Source organism: Netta rufina (assembly GCF_964035555.1).
Source record: "Netta rufina genome assembly, chromosome: 3".
In the NCBI taxonomy this organism is placed as follows: domain Eukaryota; kingdom Metazoa; phylum Chordata; class Aves; order Anseriformes; family Anatidae; genus Netta; species Netta rufina.
Genome location: NC_140125.1, coordinates 55,824,098 through 55,848,757, shown reverse-complemented (window position 1 = coordinate 55,848,757; position 24,660 = coordinate 55,824,098). Strand labels below are relative to the sequence as shown.

General features: G+C 39.4%; 1 protein-coding gene across 3 annotated transcripts in view; it reads right to left on the bottom strand.

Moving 5' to 3' along the window:
• TIAM2 (TIAM Rac1 associated GEF 2) overlaps positions 1 to 24,660 on the bottom strand; it is a gene marked incomplete at its 5' end in the record, with an annotated part of 88,273 nt that overhangs the window by 8,302 nt on the left and 55,311 nt on the right. For all 3 annotated transcript variants that reach the window (XM_084283886.1, XM_084283887.1, XM_084283888.1), the window contains 5 exons: positions 538 to 646; positions 1,857 to 1,982; positions 2,359 to 2,427; positions 4,066 to 4,245; positions 22,020 to 22,123. In XM_084283886.1, coding sequence (XP_084140012.1) covers positions 538 to 646; positions 1,857 to 1,982; positions 2,359 to 2,427; positions 4,066 to 4,245; positions 22,020 to 22,123 — 588 coding nt within the window. The remainder of the gene's footprint in view (positions 1 to 537; positions 647 to 1,856; positions 1,983 to 2,358; positions 2,428 to 4,065; positions 4,246 to 22,019; positions 22,124 to 24,660) is intronic.

Here is a 24,660-nt window from a genome sequence, read left to right as displayed (position 1 = left end):
AGATGCCTTACACTATTCATTTCATAATCATGTCCAAATAATGTACAGAAGGGCTGAGAACAACTATTTCAAAGTGACATTTTCCACGGCACTGCAGACCTATTCTGTATCAAATTAAAAAAAAAAAAAAAAAAAAAAAAAAGTGATAAAAGTGATAGCAGAGGAAGTAATTCCTCGCTTACTCTGCCATTTATTGCAGCTTTGATTGACATCCATCCTTTAACACGTATGCATACAGAAACCAAACACAGCTGCTGCTTTTTGGAGTATGAGCTGCATCTGCAGACAGCACAAACTTGTGGCCAGATGTTCGTTGCTCTTCAGGCCACTGCTTACTTATCACAAAAGAAATCTCATCCCTTCAGTTCTACACTATGCTTTAGCAGAACTGCAGATCTCAGCTATTTCTGTTGAAAGATACCCTGTTAGCCCTTGCTTTGTACCAATATTCTCTGCAAGTCAAGGAGATTTGTTACAGCGCTTCACTGACGTTTAAATTCATGCTAATGAATTACAGTAATGAAGACAATAAATTACCTCTCTCGAGAACTTTCTGAACTTTGATGTGGTTGGCACAGAAGCCACTGTACAGTTTAAAGTGGTCAGCATAATACAGAAAGGATCCTCCAAGGGAAAACAGCAATTTCTGAAATCAACACAATCAAAATATTTACTTCATTACTAGAATCCAAAATAAATGTTCAGGCACATAACACAGGCTCAATGATGTGAATATCTGCTATCTTCATTTCTATATCCTATATTACATATATATATATATTAAATGAATACATTATTGGTAGTAGTTCCGTGATGTTTCTGTGTTTTTCTTAGGGTGTAGAGTTCAGCCTATTTAGGCAAAGCCTGCATTTTTTCCTCAGTTCTCCCTGAACAGGTAACACCACTGTAGACATTGACTTACTGTATCTTTGAGGTGGCATAGGAACAAAAATCAACAAGACACCTAATAGGGTATGCTGTGCTGAGAAAACACATGAGCACTTGGAAGCAAGGCATAGAAGCACCAAAGCCAGAAAGGACAGCATAAAACAAACACAGGATTGCTTTCCAACTGTTTTCCTTCTTTGAGGCAGGTAGTAATTACAGGGCACCTCTCATTTTCTTGGATGAAGGGGAGGATGGGAAGATGTGGGAGGGACTGAATCACGAGGGAGATCTTTTTAGAAAAATGCTTCCCAAAGCAAAGACAAGTAGTGAAGGAGGAGGAGGGGGAGGAGAAGAAGGAGGAGGAGAGCAGCCCTCTCCCCTCTTTTTAATCAATGTTTGCTCCACAAAAGGCAGCAAGTGTCAGAGAGACCTGCCAGCAGTCTCACCTAGCTCTTTGACAGTGACATCTCCGAGGAACCTTCCTCCAGTTATGTCAGGTACTGAGAGGTGCCACGGAGGGAGACAGCACAGCAAGGGCACAGTCTAAAGTCATCTACACTTCATACGCCCTCTTAGACCTCACAACGTGAGAAACTTGTGCTGCATTTAACGAGAAAAGCTTCCAGTCTGTAGTGGGTGAACTGGGCATAGCAGGGAGCACAAGGCAGGGAAGAATTCAGCACAGTGACAAAAACATTTCTACAGAAGTGATGCATCACGTAAGCGTTGCTACTTCATAGCATACTCAGAAGTATGACTATTCCACATCTCCCATTTTACATCCTCTGCCACAGGAAAGAGGAAGATAAAACCATGGAAAATAGCACTTATCTTTCACTGCTGAATAGGTGTCTGTAATCCAAAGTAATGCTTCAAACATAAAAGCAACCATATGAAACAGTTTTAAAGCTAGATTTCTACAAACATTTCCAGGCACACTGAGAGGTATTTAATGACCAAATATTTACCCGGAACTGGGATGGTGTTTCCAGTGTATTAAAATCCGAGGAAGAAGATATTCCATCTTCAAGGGTCTCCAGAAACACCTTCTGAAAATCCAGCATTTCTGGCAGGCTGCCGAACAAGGACTCCATCTGTGAAAAACATCAGGCTATGAGGTACAGCACTGCATACATCTAACTGTGGTCTTGAGAAAACAATCCACTAAGGAGACACGACACACAAAGAGGTCACGAAGGCCAGTAACATCTTCATTAATACTTTTTGAATGGGTTTTATAAAAAAAGCTGTTACAAAACCCAAAAGATTTCTTAACAGTTAAGTCAGAACAATTACCATTTTAAAAAAGGAGTGATGCATGCACCAAACAGAAAGACAGTGACTGGTGTAATTCCTATTGTTATGTTCGTTGTTTTCCTTTTCTCTCATGCTCTCAGCAATGAAAAACCCAAATGCCAAGGTCTTAACCCACAAAAGAATTAAAAGAATATCTTTCAGTTATTCCCTCACCTCATCTTGGGTAAGGAAGGTTTCATTTTGAAGAGGCTCCAGGTATAGCTCAAAGAGGCAGCTTAAGTCCTGCAAAAAACAGAATTCATTCACTTTTTATGTAACAATTTGAAATTGTTGCTTATATGACAACTGTGGGATTACAGGTAATTTTCAGGAGTAAAGCTAGAGATAAAATTCCTTTTCTGTAGCTAAGTCACCTGTGTGTTGTTAGCACTAAAGTGATTGCTAAATTAAAAGCAAATTGATTTCAGTGTAATGTTTTTGTTTCATCCTTAAGGCTTCACAGACTGATTATAACAAATTATATTTTAGTATAGCATGAGGAGAAAATGTTACAGACAATGGCTTTCTAAAGAGTACAAAGGTCTGTGTATGTGAACAGTATCAAATGCTTTAATCATGCATGTTAGATAAACCATATAAATAGCCACTCATTTAAATAGCAGAGCTAATATTTGTAAGGACATATAACATTTTAAAATCCTGTAGGCATTAAAGCATTCGGTTATATTGTCAGGGAGGCATGATTAGGGGCTGTTTCAGTCACTTCTTCAACAAATTGGTGCCACTTTTGAAGACTTACTATCCCACACCAAAGCATGGCAGCAAAGTTGGGGCCCACACTGCAGGGCTCCGTGACCCTGAGAAAAGAAACGGCAGAAATTCTTATGGAGAAGGAATAACGAGCAGTTCTTTGAGAACCCCATAATGAGCATTTACAACCTGCTAGGATTCTGCCTGGTACTACTGCATATTTCAGTGACCTCCATGGTCATGCCTCCTTTGTTCAAGCGATTTCTCTATCAGAAACACCAGCTGGACATACACAGGGGTTCGTGTTCGGTAAAGCTTCCTCAAGCTTTCCAGCATATGGTTGTATTAGTATGTGGGTGGATATTCTGAAAACAACAGCCTGAAAGTGCTTTCTCTTGTTTTCCATACACATTACTGCAGCAAGTGCTGATATCACTAAGTATGGTTTTTGAGATAGGTAAATGATTCCTCTTTGCTGAAGGTCAATGATATCAAGCTTACCACATTTTTTTTTTTTGCATTCATCCACATTAATTTTGAATTTATAAAAAGAAGAGACATATCTAACAAATTATGGGCTTATCAGTCAAAGGAGAAATAAGATGTATGATGTTACAAGCAACTGGAGTTGTGTCTTCTAACTTTGCTGATTCAAAAATAATTAAGCACTATTTTCCATAATTACACTTTTTTATACTTTGTAGGAGACTGATCTGTTCTACCAGGATTTATTTTCATTTTGAAAACTATGGAAACCTATCACAGAATCACAGAATCAGTTAGGTTGGAAGAGACCTCCAAGATCACCTAGTCCAACCTCTGACCTAACACTAAACCATATCACTAAACCTCCTCCACTAACCCGTATCACTAAGCTCTACATCTAACCTCCCCTGGAAGACTCCAGTGTTCAAATATGACAGATAACTACTTCCCATAAATTACCACTTTCCAATATAAATACAAATTGACTAAAACTAAAGCTACTAGATCAAATCCTACAGCCTCTATAATAGTTTACTAAAACAGGAACAATTAGGTAAGCAGACTGTGTGTGTTATGACCCTCGTTACATAAAGGTAAGCATGAAATATATTAAGAGCATCTATGAGTCATAGCCAGCCTCAAAAAGAAGGGTGTAGATAGCCAGGTTTTCTGTTTATTTATTACCTTGACATAGGATTTCTCAGTGTCCATAAGTTCTTGGATGACTTTCCTCAATCTGTCTGCATCAGAAAGGTGGCGAGCCAGTGGTCGTGGAGGTTGATCCTGGTTGTCCTTCTGTCCTTCCATATTGCTCGCCTGGACTTCTTGGAAGTTTCGGCACAATGCGCTGATCTGTTCTGCACTCTGATGAATGAAAAGAAAGAGACAAGCACTGATGTTTTAGAATACAAACTGTACTATAATTATTTTTAAATTCCTCAAGTTTTGCTCTTGTTCCAAATTCAGGCTCCAGAGCATGTGCTGATTTTTGTCAAATACATATCCTTGTAGCTTTGAACAGCTTGAATTTGTAACAGATCTAGATCATAACAGTAAAATTAAATAAAAAGTTTCTAGCACTTTTGCAGTGCAAAGAATTTAGAGTCTTTACATACAAGCTTGTGAGATGCAAAAGATGGGAGAGCACTCAGATATATCATGATTTGATTCTTTTGACAATAGCATCACACTATTTTCCACCTGTCTTGCAACACTCACTACATCAATATAGAAGGAATTGGTAGATAAAGATCTTTTAAGCATCCAAAATAACTTATATTTGTTGTCTGCTACCTGTATGGTGATATGGTGATGTGTGGCTTTGTTGCTGGTTGACGGGGGGGGGGGGCGGGGGTTAGGGGGTCTGGTGTGTGTGTGGTTTTTTGTTCAAAAGGCATGGATTGTCAAAAGATGTTTATTACACTTTCAAAAATGAGAAACTGAAACCTAAATTTTTGAAGTTTTTTAGAAGAAAAATACATATGGAAAAAAAAAAAAAAAAAAAAACTACGTTTCAAGCCAAGTAGGAGCTGGAACAGCAACTGTTAATCTTATAAAGCAAAGATGGAGGAAAAAGAGATTTTCTGACAGTATGAAATGGTTGTGTAGTTTGCTTTTGTATGACCACCACTAGTATCTGAGAGCAGCTTTTTCAGGCAATAATGCTTAGATTGAAAATCATTCCACTGTTCTCTTTCATACATAACATTTTCCCGAATATTGCTAACATTTTCCTAGAATATTGCTACCATTACCCAGTTCTACCTTAGCAACTGTTGGTATCTACCTCTTTATACTACATGAAACAATTTTTCTTAAGTGCTTCTGTCTTACGCACTCTCTCTGAGATACTGGACAGTTGCACATGCTGTGCCACTGATTATTTCCTATTTAGTGAATGCACTCAGATGAGGACTACATGAATACTGCCTTATTTCAAGTGGAAGTCTTGTTTCAGTGAAGAAATCAGGGCATGAGTGCATTTCAGAACTGTCTCGATCTGTACTAATTGTGTGCGAAAGCTGTTTCAAGTGGCCCTTTTAGGATCTCCTGATTCACCACTGATTATGTGGAACTGTGAAGTTCACCAACATCCTGTGTCATCAAATGAGCAAACACAGAAGTTATTCTGAAACGGAACTGAGCTATACTAAACCCTCTGTAAGGTGGAGGCTAAACGTACTAGCAATAATAAATCTCAGCCATTCATGTGGAAAAACAGATACATCCCTCACACCTCTCTGAAGGAAATAAATGTTAAAATGTCAAAAACTTGCCACGTAGTCCATATCACTCCAGAGCTTCCCAGCCTCCAGTTTTGAACAATGCCACCACCTCTAAAAAAAGTTGTTACTTCCATCACTAAGATGTGAAACCATCCTCCACAATCCTATCTAATGACAGCTTTCAGGACTCTGAAATTCAGATACATACTGTATTTACAGTATTTATTAGGACCCGATAAAATGCAATGTGAACTGAAAGGTGTTTGTTGGCGTTACAGATGCACACTGATGTTAAAAGAAAAAAAAAAGAAAAAGAAAAGAAAAAGAAAAAAACCACCTCTGTGCTACTTAAAATACTTAATGTTTTTGAAATAAATCATAACTTTTTTTAGTAAATGGGGGAGGAAAGGGATATTTTAAAACAACTTCTAAATAGCTCTAAAGTACCTGAGTTTTGTTTTCATTGTTTTTGATGTCAAAGTTTTGAGTTTGTATCAGAATGACTCAGGTTTTATGCTGTTTGCAGCTCAAGGTGTATGTGGGCAGCCTGATTTACATCAACATGATGCTTGATCAAGGGTACTAGATCAAGGACATGAGGCAGCCTATTGAAAGCCAGTCCTAAACATCATCGTCATGCAATTTTACCAGGAAGAGTATGAAATGCTCTGTTACTCCTCAATCACCACAGCACAAAGGGGTAGGATAGGCAGATGCTGGAGAACATGCTGCATGTCCTCCATACCCTCGGGTTTTGGGCTGGAGCTGCATCTGCCACCAAGAACCATGAAAGGCTAGTCAATCAGAAGTTACATGCATACAGAAGGTATTGCACATCCACTCCTACACATCGTACAGACCATAGATGTAAGAATACATGTTGCCAGTGAAGCCACAAGATGTACATTAGGTTCTGGACCAGAAGCACAATATTTATGAGGAACTTCATAATGATGGACAAATGGAAAGGAATAAAAATAACTCTTGTGCCCTGTTTCTTTCCAAAACTCCCTAACCACCTGGGTTGGAGTCCTCACCCTTTAATGCTACTCTGGATGCTGGTTTCCACCTCCCACACCAACCAATGTCCTGCTCTTTATTCTTTTTGCTCTTTCAAACAGATCTTTCTAGAAGGGCTCTAACGACAACCCCTAAGAACACATCTTTTATAGCTGGTGGGTGGGCAGGAAAGGCCCAGCCTCTGCCCTGTTACTACCATCAATGCCCTGTTAGCATTGACGTAGTATTTCAAAGCCACCTTGGCATTTTGGATGTCAAAGCAGACTTTGGCAGTCCAGTGCCTTTGAACCAGGAAGCCTCAAGAGGAGCCCCAAGTTACATCCTTGAGTTAAGGTAGGAATTAGCCCTGAATTTGCTCTGAAAATGGCACTGCAGCACCTAACACTGGCAATTTGACTCTCAGATACATCTGGTAAAGTCCTCAAGCACACAGCTTCTTTCATTTGCACAAGGCCACGACTGTGAGTCCTTAGTAAAAATCTATGCCAAACTTTGTAGCATGCAACCCATCAGAATAAAATTATGTTAGTTGGTGGATAGAAAAGCCCAGGTGACTGACTGTGGCCAAGGCTGCAATGCAGCTGGGTATAGAGAAGAGACAAAGAGTATGCACTGGAAGCAACATACCTTCCCCATAATCCATTACTTGAGATTATGTACACCACTTTCAGCAACAGTTGTAGGAAACTGCAAAGCAGCTTCAGCTTATCTTTGGCTCTGGACAGCAGATAAGGCTAAAGATCCAAAAACTCAGACTAGTAGTGCTAGATTTGAATGGCAAAGTTGGGAAAGAGAATGGGAGGTTATGCAAGGTTTGTAGAAAAGCAAGTACTTGCATTCCAGAAATCAAGTTAAGCAGCACTGCTCCACTTTATTGGCTGCTTTCACAGATTTTCCAATAAACCTGTATAAACCCTTCTACCAGACCCAGCAGTCAAGGGAGGAAGCTTCTTGTCCCATAAACCCTCAGCCTCTAAAAAATGGAAAGATATATAGAAACAGCCTTGAGAAACTCTTTCTTTTTATCCCTGTATGTTTGTGACTCATAATTAGCTCCTACATTAGGACCTAATTAGGATTGTTCACAGCAACCCTAGCAGGGAAAGTTCCAGTCCACATAATTGTCAGCTTGACCCATAGCTGTCAACCACCACGGTGGCACTCAGCTTGTAAGATGAAGCATGTCCCATTTTCTATAATAGTCATGAGAAGAAATATTAGAGATTATTCCTTCAAAGTGAACAAAAGATACTCTTACAAGGAATGTCTTACAGATTTTCTTTGCTCCTTGCAGACAAGCATATCATCATCTGAGGCTGTGCTATCCCCAACAGAGTTAAAAATCTCCATAAAATTAATTGGTGAGAGTGCAGAAGACATTAATCAACAGTGGTTAAGCATTAGCACAACAATTTCATGGCTACCCTGTGACTTTCTACTGAACGATAGTGATTGAGCATAAATGCTGCACAAGGTCAATTAGTGTTACGGTGTCTCTGCTCATTGCTGTTTGTTCTACTCTCATTTATACACCTCATGTACTCTGTCAGTAGGGTTTGGTGTGGGGTCTTTTTACTGTTGGTAGTGGTGGTTGTTCGTTTTTTTTGGAAAAAGTGATGGAAAGGAAAATATTGAGTAGGCTTACAAGACTCTTCAGGCTGAGAAAAATTCCTTGGGAAGGTTACAACGGAGCATGTCCTTTGACAAGTTTCCAGATTCCTGTACCTTTGTGAAGGACACTGACCACACCAATGTGCAGATCACTAACCCTTTGAATTCTTTATCCATAGAGGAAGTGTATGCTCAGAAAGCAAGCTGCTGAAACAGATTAGTCTTGTATCCTTTAAGAATGAGCAGCCTACAGCTCAGAGCTATCTGGTGTATATTTTTCCAGGAAGTAAGACTGGAAGCACCAGTCAGCAGAAGAAACACAATTACACGGGATTTTCAGAAGGAACAACTGGCCAAAGACATTTTTACACCTCTCATTGTGAAAAAGGAAAAAGCCTTTGGAGGTGTCCATCGCATTCCTTTTGTATCAGAAGACATTTCTTTCCGGAACAAAGGCAGGCCTTGCAGCCATCGCGTTTTGTGTGTCTATCACTGTACAGGCTTTTCTGTCGCCATCAGTCTGGCAAATGCTTTGTAAGAAGTAATGCAAAAGGCTGGAAAGTCACAGGTCTTAGATCCTCAAGACTGATGAAGAAAGCAGCCGCATGTTGGACACCAATACAGTACAGGCACTCCTCTAAACTGTTCATTAAGACTGAAAAAAATCAGCATGCTTTTACTGAAAACAGCCTTGTGGGATTTTCACCATAGGTTTCTGGGCAAGGCTTCTGCTCAGCTTTGGGTAATAGATGTTAAAGCAGTAGATTCACTCATCACAATTTTTGTTTTGGTCTTTCTTTTTTTTTTTTTTTTTTTCTCCACAACTTCAAGGCCACTTAGAAAATGAAACTGTTCCTGACCAACCCTGCTAAAATTCTGGGGGTCTCTTTTGTTTAGCTGTCTTTCTTGCATGCCTTTTAATTAGAACAGTTTAAAAATTGCTAAATGGAACCAGTCAAGGATAAATAAAATCTTTCACTCAGAATTTCCCAGTTACAGTGAGATTTGCACTAGGAAAGTTATCCTGTGCAGGTAATGCATGAAGGCATCACCAAAGTTACGCAGAAATCAGCAGAGCAGTAAGAGGGCTTGCTGCTCCCCTAACTCTTTCCTGACAGCAGAGGGCAAGGCCTGAAAGAAGGCTGAATGCAGGGCTCTGCAAACCAACCAAGACAATTCATCTCACTCGATGCCTAAGGTACAGTAACATGAATTGTGTGGTGGGAAACCTGCACCCTCCCTTGCCCATCTTTCTCCTTGGCTACACAGAAAGAACCTCGGGTGACTTCGGTATTCAGTGGAAACGCGAGCTGTAAGCCAAGTCTGTGAGATGGGGTCTGGGCCCAGGAGCCTGCGGCAACCAGGCCCCAAGGAGCAGCAGCTCCTGCTGAGCTCACAGATGCTGTGCTCAGCTTCTCTGGAAATCACTCATTGAAGTCACCGGATCCAAGGCATATCAAAGGTAAATGCAAACCAGAAATCATTTCCATTGTGGAAGGTTAAACCCTGACCACACAAAATGTAAAGATAAGGGAAAAGGGCATAAAAAAAAAAAAAAAAAAAAAAAAAAAAAAAAAAAAAAAAAAAAGAGAGAGGAACCCTGACAGTCCAAGTCACAAAAAGGAGGAAGGCTCCCATCAGGTAACATTAAAGCACAAAATACAGACTTTCCCAAACCCCGACCCTGTGAAAGTATTGTCTCTCCTCTTTCCCAGGTCCCTATCCTGATGCTGTCACTCTTTAATACAGAAGGCTCATGTATTTTTCTACCATCTGTGTACTGTTGTTTTATATTTCCCAGCCACTCCTTGATTGGAGTTCTTAATTTTTCCATGTTTTTTCTACAATCCCAAACTATTTTTCAAAAACCAGGGAAATGGTTAAAACTGGTCAAAATTAACACCGCGGATATTTCCAAATTTTCCTGAAGAATCATCCTAAAACCATCCCACCTCTTGTCAAAATCTGGATCATCACTTAGTCCTTTCTCTGACAGACACAAGAAATAACCATTTGCTGGAGCTCAGCAGCAAGCAGCATACACAACCAAGCACCCCCACCTTCTCCCCCCCCCAAAAAAAAAAAAAAATCAGAAAGCCCAAACCTTGTCCAGTGCAGCACACTGATATAAACTCACCCACCGAGTGCACATTACCAGCATCCACTCCCTGATTATCAGAGCTGCTATTCACCAAGCACAGAGACCCTGGCAGGGGTGTGCAGCCCAGTCCCCCTCCCCAGCCCTCCCGGCTGCTGCTGCCGAACTCACCATAGAAAACATCCTGTGCAGGGAGCCGTAAGCTGCTGCTGCCTGCTGCTGGGTTTTGCGAGCCAACGCTAAACTCTTCGCTCTGGTTTTACTCCTCCTGAAGGCGGGCATTGTGGCTCGTGAATACAAAGTTTGCTAAAGGAAAGGGCCCTTCTAAAGGAAGGCAGGGACGCTTCGGTCCCACAAGCACACCTCTCTGTGCTGAGCCGCAGCGTGCCAGCACACGCAAACACAGTGCACAAGTTTTTCCTTTTGTGCAGATTAACAAAAATGGGAAACACTGTCAACATCCCAGTTTAAGTGGGACACGAGAAACAGCCGTGCCTCCTGTTATTACTACAAACAACAGTGAAAACCTGCCAGATGAGATTTTTTATACATTGCCTGATGTAGCAAATGCTGGACAAAGTGCAGTTATAGCAAGGGAACGTGGGTTTTATCTCCCCAGAAATGTACCTGCCTCTCTGCCTGTGAAATTTACTGCATAAACAAAACATCAGGTGCTTTGAGAAAATTAGCCAAATATCTAAAAATATCTAGAGGGTGCTGACTGCCCTGAAGGTCAGCGTGAATTATCAATGGTACTGATGCTCTGTCAAGGGTATATGCCACTAAATGGTGTGGCATACAAATGAACTTACAATGATAAAATGAGAAACAAATAGGCAGCTCTCTGTAAGATTTGTTCACATAATTGTGCTTGTCCTTTGTTTGAACTTTCTCATAGTAATTACATCGATAAAAAGAAACATAAACTGTGCTCAGTAATAAATTCAGGCTTGAAAATAAAAGTACTTATGTTGATATATTTACACAAAACAATCAAGTCCACAAACAGACTATTCTAAGCACAATGCAACTTTAAATATAACATTATAGAACATTATGCCATGGAGTTGAAGAGTTACAAGACAGACAAGCAATTCATTAATAAAAGGAGAACTATACCAGTGACATAATAAAACACAGCAACTCCCATGTTCCCTGTATTGCAGCACTGTTAGGGTGCCAGGATGCTAAGATATAAGGCTTCATTCAGCACTGCCCTTGCCACCACCTCTTTGCTCTCTCACAACCCTTTTTCTTGCATCCAGATGACACACTAAACCTGGGCGCATATATCCTTGGTTATGAGTGTGCTACTTCACAGGTTTCAAGGATATTCACCTCTCTACAAGCAAGGGAATAACATAGGCTTCTCCTTTAATTACTGCAATTAAACTTACATCCATCTCTTTCCAAACCGTTAGCACAACTTGACAGCTCAGCATTTGCCAAACCATAAAGCTCAGCAGCCGGGCAGCACACTATCTGAAGAACAAGGATGCTGGCTCCCTGAAACAACACGCTGCTGATAAAGCACACAGAACACATCAAAGGAGTAGGAACCGTTCATTTAGCTGATGTTTTTTGAAGACTGGGCTATTTTGCAGGCAGATATCAGATTTACTGGGCAAGACGACTGTGCAACAGAAAACTAAAGGAATGGTCTCAAAGGAGTCAGATTTTCCAGGATACAAAGCCTGGTATAAAAATCCAATTACATGGACCACCGTGTAGCATATACATTTCTTATCCACCATTTGTGGTTGCTTTCACAATAGCCCATAGACACTAGGGATCCACAGATCAAGTTCAAGAATGAAAAAATGAAAAAAAAAATATCACTAGTTTTCGGAAATTAAATGTTTACAGTACCACATATGGCACTGAAAAAATCAATGACAGATGTCAGGTCAACATTAATCAAAAGTGTAACTGTACTGTCAGGAAAGGCATTGTTTCAGCTTTGTTTTTAAAATCAGCATGAGTTGTGGCAACTTCAAGTTCTGTTTTTGTAACAGATATTATGTTAAAAACACAGTGCATCCACTGGGACTGGGAAAAAAAAAAAAAAAAGAAAAAAAAAGGCAGCTAAATTTCAGGTCCACGCGATATCGTCAATCTTGATTAAAAATAAAAATAGGACAGGCCTTTTTAATTCCGTATTAGGAAGTTATTCTTCCCCAGATTTTCTAATTAAGCCTGAGTTATTAGCTAGCCATATGCCAGCTAAAAGATGTCACCAATTAACAGATTTTTTTTTAAAATGTGTATTCGTTAGGAAAAAAACACAACATTTTAGTAATATTTCCAACTCCTATTGAGGGACTGGCATAAATCAAAAGGTAAAAAACACAAACTAAAGCAAATCAAATGAAAGAAAGCCTTTTCTTTAGCATTTCTTCTTCTCCGGAAACATGAAAGAAACATTCAAACCCTTTTAAGAGACCTATGTCTCTTAAGTAAAATGTACAGACAAAATAATCAATCACCTTGAAATACTTTTAAGATGACTGGAAAAACAACACAGTCTCATTGTTTGTTCCTGTGTGCTTTGAGCAACACTCTTTCCCTTTACAGACATCTGTTTTTCATCTTTCCATTTCAGTGGCAGGAGGCTTGATAGTTACCATAACAGTAACCTCCTTCGCAATGCAGGCTTCCCTCTATTGTCCCGATGCATCTAGGTGCACTGAGCTGCAGAGTTCGTTTCCCATCCTGCTTTTGCCCTTAATCCATGAAGGTAAAAGGCTAATTTTGCTCTGTCTCTATGCGCTTTGAATTAAAGGAAACAGCGGCTTGCCTCTGGGACAACTCTGAGCACTTGTAAGCTAACTTTTAACGTTACTCAGGACCACTAGTGAAGGAGAAAAACAACTTGTATATGCAACATATATTTTGTATATGTATATGTATATGTATATGTATATGTATATGTATATGTATATGTATATGTACAATACATACATAAGTATCCTGGACTAAACAGGAGCTCTGTCATATTAGTAGTCTCAAAGCATTGCAATCTAAGCTCATGCTTAATTCAGCTGGTCTCTAGATCTCTACAGTGATCTAGAAGGACTTTGTTTTTCACTTATAAATGTGGGTGGATGATTTTTTTTCAGTATTTTTGTCATTCTTATTATACTAATAACATGCTTTAAAATGTCTTTAAAGCATATTTTCAAAGCATAATTGACCAAAATGAAGACACTTGCTTTAATTCCAGTGCTTAAAAAATAGTTAATATTCCAAATGTTTAAAATGAATTCTGGTTTAATTTTTAAATTTAAGCATCTTAAATACAGTTTTTAACATTTTCACCCATAGTGTTTTGTGCTGAATACAAAAACTTTTTTTTTGAGTGCCGAATTAGAAACTATGGCAACCATTAAGACATTATCTTTGCAGTTGCATTCATCTTTCACAATATATTTCCGCTAAGTGACTTTAAAGTCAGAGATGGCTACCCTTACCTTTTCATGCATATTGAATCTCAAACGTTAAAAGATGCAATAATCCCACTGTAAAGACAGAGGCAGACCCCTCAACTCCACACCAACACTCCTCCTGGTTTCATTGGGCTTTTGCTTGGGTACTACAGGAGGACTCAGCTTCAGAATTATTTCAGAAGGAAATAATTAATCAGCACACAAATGAAGGTCTAGATCTGCCTACATTACGCTGACAAGCAGAGACAGGCACACAAGCGCTACGGACAGCAGGTAATGAAACGTGAAAATCTGTTGGCAGCTCCCTGAGTATCTGACTCAACTGATCCCATAATTTAATCCTTCCCCTTCTTCCTTCCTTTCAGGTATCTTTTTGTTTTTGCAGAATCTCCTGCAGGTACTGGATTTTTTCAATTTTGGCTTTTCAGATCTACCTTTGGCCCTACACGTTCCTGACAGAAGAAAATAGGAATCAACGCCTAATTAAAGTACATGAGGGTATCTGGGATGCAGTAGTTGTCTGAAATCCTGTACTGTGACTTTGTGGCCTGTGTGTGATGCATTGTGTGCGACACTGTGTGCAACTGTGAAGTGACTTTGTGTCCCGTGGATAAATGCTGGGCACATCACATACCTCAGCATGCGCTAAAATTGTGTTTAAATGCTTCTCCATGGCAAGGGGGAAAACATATGTTATTGTCAGCACTGTAATGGAACAGTATCTCAGTCTTTAAAAAAGAAGAAAGAAAAAAAAAAAAAAGAAAAAAATATATAAATCTACAGCTTGCAGAGAGCTTTTCCACTTCCCCAAGTCTGTCAGCAGCATGACTAGGTATCTTTGCCTTCCACTTCAAAGTCAAATGCAACCATCCTGTCCTATAATGCAGGTGACCAAGGCTGCCTTTGGAGGCCCAGGGTGGTGGATGCTAATGAAAATTCCTGTCCTGTATCAGTGAAATCAAAAGCATCTCCAGTGATGTTGCCAACCATATTTTCTGCCAGTGAACCAACACTATTCTCACATGCTTCTCTTTTTACCTGCAGCCCCAGGGTTTTTTCCCAGAAGACCAGGAAGACAAGCTGCATTATAACTTGTCTCTCACCATCTTCTTTCATTTGCAAACGTCAGCAGAGTTTCTTCTTCTGACCAAAACCATCTGCACAGTTTACACTGACAGCTGTCATGGTGCTTTTGAGAGGGCATTTCCTTCAGTCAGAGGAAAAACAACCACCACCTCCCCTCCAAGCCCCAGCAAGGCAATGTAACAGCACAAAGCACAACAACACAAGTTCACACCTCTGCATGCAAGATCTGCACAATCTCCTTTTGCTTTTGTTTCTTGCTATTCCCCACCAGTAAGTACATATGCAGCTCTCCATCTAGAGCCTGAGTTAGTGTCTGGTTACACGCTCACTCTAGATATAGGACATTTCATGCTTAAAACTTTATGTCTTCAAGGCTCCCCATTACATTAGTCAAGCCAGGCAACTCGTATTCGAATTTTAGGTCATCCATACGTTAGCTCTGCTGCATATGAAGAACTGCCTGACAAAGGCAATAAAGTGAAATCCAGGACTGGGGTTAGAAGCAAGAACTCACTGGTGAGTTTACAGCTTCTGTAACCCAGTGCATCGGTTTTGGTGCTTTCTCCAGGGGATGGAACAAAATACTGAAATCTAGAGTTATTAGCAAAACACTTACAGACTTCCAACAGTCCATGAGTGAAAACTCATGTCTCTGATACCCTCCTGAAAAGGATGCATGATGACAGCAGGGCTTTGGCTCCACACTGCTGGGGCCAGCCCCTTGGGTTGGGCTCACTGCAGGCTAGGCTGTCTGCAAGGGAAGCACAATAATTAACAGAGCTCCCCACGGCCTCTGTCGTGCTTTCAGTGCAGAACTGTCCCCTCCAGGCAGAAATGAATCAAGGAAAACCACTGCTGAGGAACATGCTTTTTTCCCATGTTAGCTCCCAGACTCCCTAAATGCATCTCACATCTGGAAAGAAATGACACTGAGATTGAAGAGGTGTACACACAATTTTGAGACCACTACGTTTATCATTGTTAAATCCCTTTCCTACAAAGAAGAGAAGAAGGGATGCTAATTGCACACTACTCCCCAAGCTTTTGGATCTTGTCAACTGCTGAAGAGAAGTTCTCATGATTGAAATTAGGGAAAGATTCTTAATGTCCTATGGATGTTGAGTAGACCTTCAGGCAGACATTTCTCTTGCAATTAAGGACATGCTGTGCAAGCAGGAACTGCCTGGGTACTGCAAAATAGAGCTAATAAGAAGCTATCACCATGAACATCATTTAACTGTAATTGCCTCCATGCATAAAATAGGTTTGGGACCACATGGGCGTACCAGTAGTTTTTAACTCCTCTTGTTTTACTTTTCCCAGAGGGACCTCTGGTTGAGCTTCTGGTCATTTCTACTTCTCTTTCTTTCAAGTTAACTCAACAATTGGTGTTTACTTGATTACTAATATTCACCTGCAATCAAAACACAATTTTTACTTCCCAGTTTTGAAGTTTTATGCAAAATATTATTGCAAATCTTCCTTCTAACTTGGTATATTTTAGGAAATCTTTAACTTTCTCACTCAAAAATCATACCAGGAAACTGTTTAACTTTGGTGGTGAAGAATAAACATTTCTTGACCCATTAACGACCATCCACTGCTTACATACACATTCAGACTGATGATTCTTATATCATATCTGAGCATGGATGAGTGTCATCACCAGATCAAAATAAATAAACAAACCACCACAACTGAACATGTAGGATTACATTTACTGACAATGCCTATAGAAGGCTGTTGGGTGTGTTTTGAATAATGTTGTCCTGAGCTATCTCACAGCACATATGCTATAGATCACATGCTTGTACAATGTTTTCTAGGTAATAGATTAGAGGAATATATCATTTCTAGCATCTACTTGCTTTCTTCTGGAAGAAGAAATGTCATTCAAATCATCCATAAACATTAAACAATTATGTTAATTTTCTGCTAAGATGGGACTCTATGAGTAATGATTACTAACTGCTTTAGCTTCCATTATTCCATGACAGCTGCTGCAAATGCCCCTTCCTCCCCCCAAAACCAAAGCAACCACCACCTTTTCTTTAACAAATGGGTGTTCAGACAGACTAGCAATGGGATACACATTTTTACACTCAGGTTTGAACCTAGAACACCATATAGTACACCTGGAGATTTTTACTCTTTTCTGCATTAGAAGTTGACGGCTTTAGTGCTGTTTCTACTGAAGGGTCTTCCACACTAGTTTTAGATGGGTTCAAAAGAAATCATTATTTTTTTTAACCGTACGAAGAGCATCCCTCCAGTACATGGCTACACTGTATACACCAGAGGCCAAAACACTATATGCAGCAAACTTTTTTACAATACTCACTGATTTTTATTACAGAAATAGCTGTGTGAAATCAGTTATTATGTAACACAAAGATGTCCTTTTTGAAATCATGCTGCACTTTGCCTTTGTTGGAAGCGCTGTTTTGGGAAGCTTGTTGTGGTAAGTGTTGCCTTCTGACCCAGTCTCAATCTCTCCAATTACACCACTCAGGGACCATCTGACACGCAATCCAAACACTCAGTTGCACTTATTTTTAGATGGTCTGGAAATAAAACCTCATAGTCGAAACATCAACTTCTCACTACACCTGCCAGACCTCCTTTCTGGCAAATGAGGGACTGTCCAATACTGGCATCACAGTAAACAGAAAACACAAGCTTCAAAGGCACTGACAAGATTATTTCACATTATATGAAAAACTGAAGCATCCCAAAGCAGGTTCTGAAATGCACAAGTTTGTACGATATATTTTTCTATTTTTGGTTTGCACAGTGAAGCAAAGGCAATTTTGTATGAGTCTCCATACCCAACTTATTCCCCAAATCTTTTACTTCATTATTTGAAAGAAATACAGAACCACTTCAGAAACGTTATGAAATCAAACCTGTTGGCCATTCTGTAGAAAGCAAATTCTTGTTAACATTCAAAGTTTCTCATCACACTAGCTTTCATTTCTGCATCTGCAAAGTTAATTTTTGAAGATGCCAGCATAAAGCCATTTTGCATTCATTGACTATTTTTAACTTGATTACAAAGTTTCATACTAGCTATTTTTCTTAAGTGTGAAGTTATCCATCTTTCTTATACTCTATGATATAACTGAGAATGTAATAGTTATTTCATACGTTTGCATAGCTTACTCTACATTTTTTTAATACGATCTGTAAAATATTTGAAATGAAAATATATCTTCTCCCCCACAAAGATGCATTTATATGAAGATCTGTCTTTCCTTCTGTTGAAATTTATTCTGATTTGGAAAATAGTTGTCTCCGATCATATGCAAAAGATTTAGAGTAACTGAAAATCAGATCACAACAGTCTCAACTCCTATCCTTAGGATAGGAGTTAAATATATGGTAAAATTTCATCTTTTAGCTATGCTTATCTTTCATAAAGGGATATTCTCAAAATATTGTAAATACAAAGTAAAGTTAATCATGGTGGTACGAGACTACTGAAGTTAATTTAGAGGAAACCATGGGCTAGAGAAAGGACTTCTGACTGATATGGATTGCAAATAGAAATCACAAGTAACTAAAGGAAAAGCAGTATTCTGCATTCAGTTTCATGCTACTCTGATACAGAGACCTTGATTCTTGGCAACTGTCAACATATTAGGATTTAACAGAGTACCGGGGCGCTGACAATTAGTTCTCAAAATGATTAAACAGAACTAAACCTAATTGTACTGACAGGCATACCAAATCCCCCGATTTTCTGAGGTCCTCTATTCTTCTGTCAACAGGACACCTACATACTCCAGAACCAACAATTGCAGGGATGACTTGCCACTGCCACATAAACAGTATTTTAACACAGTTTGTACATGTACTGCAGCAAAACGTGTTAGAGGTATAACATCTATCCTTGGTAAATGAAAGAGAAAACAAATATAAAGCAAGTTTTCATTAAAGGTATAAATGAGATATTCCAAAGAACATAGAGCTGACAAAACTAATGAGTATCTGGAATGGATGGTTCTTGACATGCACTTGTTTTTAATACTACTTCATAACTGAAGGAGCAGTTTCGGTTTCTGGAATAAAATAATCCTCTATTGTCCTTCTAATTCATTAGTTAACTCTCAGATGAAAGACAAACACAAGGCTCTACTAAATTCATTCATTTATTGGACTACAAAAAATGAATGAGCGCATGTTTGAATGTAGTACACATGTAACAAAAGACTTTTTCCTTTGAAATTACTTCCGAAATTCCTCCCTGCATTTTCAGTTGAGTCTAACCTTGAAAAGAATAATAATGAAAACCAACCAAACAAAAATGTTCCAAATGAGAAACTTAAAATCCAGAAATCAAACATGCAACCATTACATGGAAAGCTTTAAGATTGCTTTTTATTTACTTACATTTTATGGGAAACAAATCAAACAAACTTCAAAGGAGTCTGCTCCCTCAGAACCACGTAATTACATCTACAGCTGTTGTCAACTGGGAAATGAGCATGTCTAGCTGCTTCTCCTCTGAAATAATCCCAAACTGCCTGTTGTTCCAGGCTTTTGCTCAGAACCTCCTAGTGCCACCAACGTCCTCTCCACGAAGCTGTGGCTACAGATCTTCTCTCCCCCATACTTCTGCAACGTTGCGTAACACTGAGGTGTCTGCACTACTGGTCTCCCACAGGCATGGATCAAGTTAGCACAGGCAGGAAACAGAAGGCAAAAAGGGGAAAAAAATCCAGATGCTGTGCTTTTTGCGGCTGCACGATTTCCGCAGACTACCTTTTATTAGCAATAGCTATTGTTCATCTGGTGAGCAGTCCCAAATCACAGCTATAAAAACAGAAATCATTTTAATTCTTTTTATACCCAATCACTGAAACACATATAGTATACACTGCTTCCTAAATTTACTGTGAGCTTTCTTTTTTTTTTTTTTTTTTTTTTTTTTTTTAATTCTCCGTCTGTTGGAGAAATCAAAAGGGTCAGACAAAAGCTCTGACAGTAATAGGCACCCTCCAACAGAAAGGCAGCAATCAATTACAAACCATTTGCAGAAATTGTAGAGCTGTCACAGACTCGTTTACAGCTGCAGTTCAAGTCAGACTGCCTTTGATTGCCAAGCCATTTCTTCCTCCTTGCACCATGAAAACTAGGACAGCTTCAGGTAGTTTTTAACAAAAGGACACTAGCAGACCCACACGCCAGCCCAAGAAGTGAATTGCAATATGGTATGGGCAGTTATTGCAACATATTGTGCACAAGCCATTAATACTGATAGATGTGACAGATCTTCAGCTGGAGAGAGGAGAGGGAGCAGACCTGTCTATTTTCCCCTCTTTCTTTATGACCTACAACTGCAGCACATAATTCAGAGCTTCAGGACAAATTTAGCATGTTCAGAGCAACAACTGCCTTAAATTAATTGCTCTCTGTGTATTTAAATCTGATGAACTCTCCCTAATTTCCTACTATTTGCTGTATTTGACACAGACAATCAGGAGTGACTTTGACAAGCAAAGCCTTTGTTTCTTGGCTAAAGTGAAGCTTGAGCCCAAGAGGCTCCAGCAGGATGGGTGCTCAGTCCTGTTTGTGCACCCAACAAGGAGGGCACCACAAGGCACCTGGGCTGCAGGGGGGACCTTGCCAAGCACCAGATTCACAGGGCAGCCACTGCCTGAGCCTAGGCGTCACCCCAGCTGGGTTCTCACAAAGCAGGTGGTGGGTGCTTTGACCCCCAACCACTAACACACTGCAGATGCCCTAGAACTGGACAGTAGAGAAATCTCCATTGTCCCTTCCAAAGGAATAATGGGCCTAGGGTGAGAAAAATCTCCCTAGGATTTATTCTTTACTGGTTGCAAAGACATTTTAGAACTGTAACCAAGGTGAAACACAATACACAAATTATCTCTGTAGGAATCCCCTGTGAAGCTGGAGATAGGCTAAAGGCCCCAAATCACTGTGTGTCTCCTTACTCTCAGAGTAAACTGCATAAAGTCATCCATAGTGGACTGAAATAGATTACCAAAAAAACTGCTAAATGTAAAAGAGGATCAGTTCTTCTCAGTAAGGTATGGCTAGAGGCACAATGCATCCTTCATTTTGGTCCTTCGAGATTTTACATTTGCCTTACCCTTCTACCCTTCCTGTCTTATCTCTGCTTCTCCATCTAAAAATTTCATTTAACCTAGTAAAAAATAATATATTCCAAACCTATATAAACTTTTGTTTTGTTTTGTTATGTAATTGTGTAATGCAAGTGTTATCACATGTGATTTGAGATACAACCATATCAACAACAAAAGTAACAAAACAACTTCTGCCAATAACTAGTAAAATCATATACCAATAACAAGGACGCCAATCCTTGTTGTCAATAACAAGGATGCCAATAACTAGTAAAATCATTGCTACAGACATGAAAACTACCCATGCCAGCAGCTGGAGGTTTCAAAACAGCATGCACTTGAGCTGGACAGAGATTGCAATTTGAATGACACAGGAAAAAAAAAAAAAAAAAGTGCTCTTTGAAGACCAATGCATTTATAGGTTGACACACTAGTTCTGGGGGTTCCTGCCTCAGTCTCCAAAGCCCTGACTGAGAGAAGGCTTGAGTATCCATTACTCCAGCTGAAGTTAAATAGCAACTGCAGGTGCATAAAGGTTCCCCAAATTAGACAGCAGGAATCACTGGGCTCCCAAAAACCGGGTCTCAAAGTCTGTAGTCCAGTCTGAAATTACTGGTGTTAAGTAAGTGTTGCTATGGCCACTGCAATCTTAACAAAAAGCCTTAAAACTATCAGCAATAACTAACTAAATAAGTATATATATGTGCATTACATGAACTGAATTAGTTGAAAAGCTACAGCAGTTTCACTGTTCTCTTGAGAAGTGGGTTCAAGCAACACATAAAGATGAATTTGATGAGTTTCCACCTACTTGCTATTTGCCCCATCACAATGCTTTCAGAGATGCAGCAGCTATTCCTAAGATGCTGACCTGTCAACCTGACCTCAAGATAACAAAACACTAAGTACACTAGTAGGCATTCAATTTTTCCAAATTAGTGCTGTACATTACATTCTGCCTCCCAGAACGCAGAGCATTAACACTAAGTCACCGCTGCCTTTTTGTTTATAAGGACTGTTACCTCAATCATGTTCTTACCCTGAAAGGTGGATCAGTCTTCTCCCTGTGTGGCACTTGGTCCAGAGTGCCATCAGTACTGCTTCTTTTCAAGCTGGATGTGACATCAGGTACATTACTAAAATCTGCATTTGAGAGAAAACAAATAATTTAGAGGGTTAGAGAAGAGGAACAGGAAAAACATTTGCTTTTATCTGCAGATATTTTCAATGTCTAGCAGAATTACAGTAGGGGGACAGAAGGAATACAAGATTTGCCACTCACCCCATCACCTGAAAAATAACACAAGAGGTCAAAACAAGAGAAACTATGCCTGCAAACTCTGCTTTCAAAACAAGCTGGACTTCTAAGACTATCTGAAGCAATAAGCGTATCTGATCTACAAAAATAAACCTCACGTTCTTGCTAGCGGCATGCTTTCTAAGGTAGCATTATCTATAATCAGCACGCTCTGTGCTGAGACAACCAATGAGGATAATTAAATGCACTCAGTAGTTCTCCTTGGATGAGCACACTATTTGACATGATTTAGTACTGAATCCCTTAAAGATTTAAAAAGAAAAGAAAATTTTGCCTTGGAACAAGGCAAATAATACTGACAAAATCTCTTCCTCTTAACAACAGTCTAACAATTTTACTAAGTTTGGAGTCCAAACATGTAGCACCTGGTACAATGCAAAAAAAAAAAAAAAAAAATAGTAAGAGGCACTGCCCTACTCTCCTCATTGACAGGCTGTAGCTATCAATAACATTTATGTGTAAGCTCAAGATCTATCAAACAATGCTGAACATTCATATAAAATAAGGAATTTTTCTCATTGCATTTCCTCAATTGTCTGCTTAAAATCTGTAGAGACATTTTTAATTAAAACTCTAAGAAATTAAGTAAAATTCCTCTGATCTTTGATCTGCAATGTTATCAACCCAAGCCATTAAAATCATAAAGCAGATACCAAAACACTAATGAGGATTTTTAGCAACCTCATATTACAAAATAGAAATAAAATGAAGGTTTGGTGTTTGGTTTTTATTGTTGTTGTTGTTGTTTTAATTTGCTGCTTTGTCTTCTATCCTGTAAGCCTCTAGGGCATAATTCACACCACATTTTCAAACTTTCCTCAACACCTACAAATGCTGGAGATTTATTTTAAGTGAAAGCTGAGATTCGCATTTAATCACTGACTCAAGAAACTAAGGCGATAATTGGAACAAGTAGCACTCATCTTGCAATAGAATCATGAGAGACTGCAATAAAATTGTGAAGGACAACAGTCTCTCTCCACCTGGGTGCTTAAACCCTGATGCAGGGTGCTTTTTTTTTATTATTTTTTTTTTCCCATTTTCATTTTTAATATGAAGCGGTTGTTGTATCCTCTACACCATCTCATTCTGATGGAGAGCTACCAACCAAACCTCCCTTTCCCAGGCAGCTCAGAGATCTCTTTGCAATCTGGCTTCACTCTGCAAATCTGGCTGAGGGCAGGGACTTGCTGCTGTCCTGTTCCCCCAGAGTGGAAGCAGCTCCTGTCAGCAAGGATTCACAGACACGGACTGAAATGGAGAGGGAAGTGGGAATTTTAGGTCCAAAAGACCACCTTGTAGCCCACAAGGGGCTTTCCTGGGAATACAAAACATGGCAGAAAGACTTCACAGGAAAGCCAGAGAGAAAGATGCAAATGTTGCTTTCTCCCTGAGGATACTGTGAGGAAATGACTCAGTGTGATGTCATCTTGAAACTTTATTTTTCCATATGTTATTAAGGAGCCTATGTCAAGCTTAGTGTCAAGGTTGTCACTTTCCACCCAGGTACCAAAGACCAGATTACTCTGTCATTTCCCTATCCATGTAGGACCAGTGTCCCATCACTCTTCTCCCCTCAAGCTTTTTTACCTTTCCTTCCTGGAAGCAGGTGTAGCTCCTGATATCTCAGATACCCTGAGAGTTACCACCTTTGCAGAGAAATAACACATTTTACACAGCTCCATCAAACAGCTACCCACCTTCATTAAGAGTTTAATGAGGAGCCTACCTTATGTGTTTATTTTATTATGCCTCTACCCTTCTTCTTCCACCATGCCTGAATAATTTTCTTCTACCCTAAGAACTTCTAAAGTCATAATGAGCTCCTCTTCTGAATATGGACATGAATGCCTACTGACTTCAACCACTGTCAGCTCCTGGGTTCACAAAAATTAAGCCAACCCTAAAACATGAATCAACTTTATTTCCCATTAGCATTCTTTTTATTTCCATTCTGGGTTTTAATGCACTTTTTTCCCTTACCTCCAAACAGCATGCACCTGAGATTGTCTGCTTTTCTTCTTAGAGAAATACCTTTCCCTGATTTTACAAAGTGACCATTAAACATATCAGACCTTAACAAAACAGGAAGTAAAACTAACCTACATAAGCAATGAAATAAGCAATGAAGCAAAAGCATAAATATAGGAAGAGGACAAAAAGGTAAAACAATCAGTAGGTAACATGATCAGAACAAACTGGAAATAACAGCAGCCAAGGCAGCCAAACAAAACAGTGTACCGCTTTTTTTTTTTTTTTTTTCCAGATGATCTATCTTTTCCTCTCCTCACCCTTACCCTTTTTTTTTTTTTTTTTCTTTGCAGCCTATATGGCTGTCAGAGGTGGGCCTATTATAGTCTTG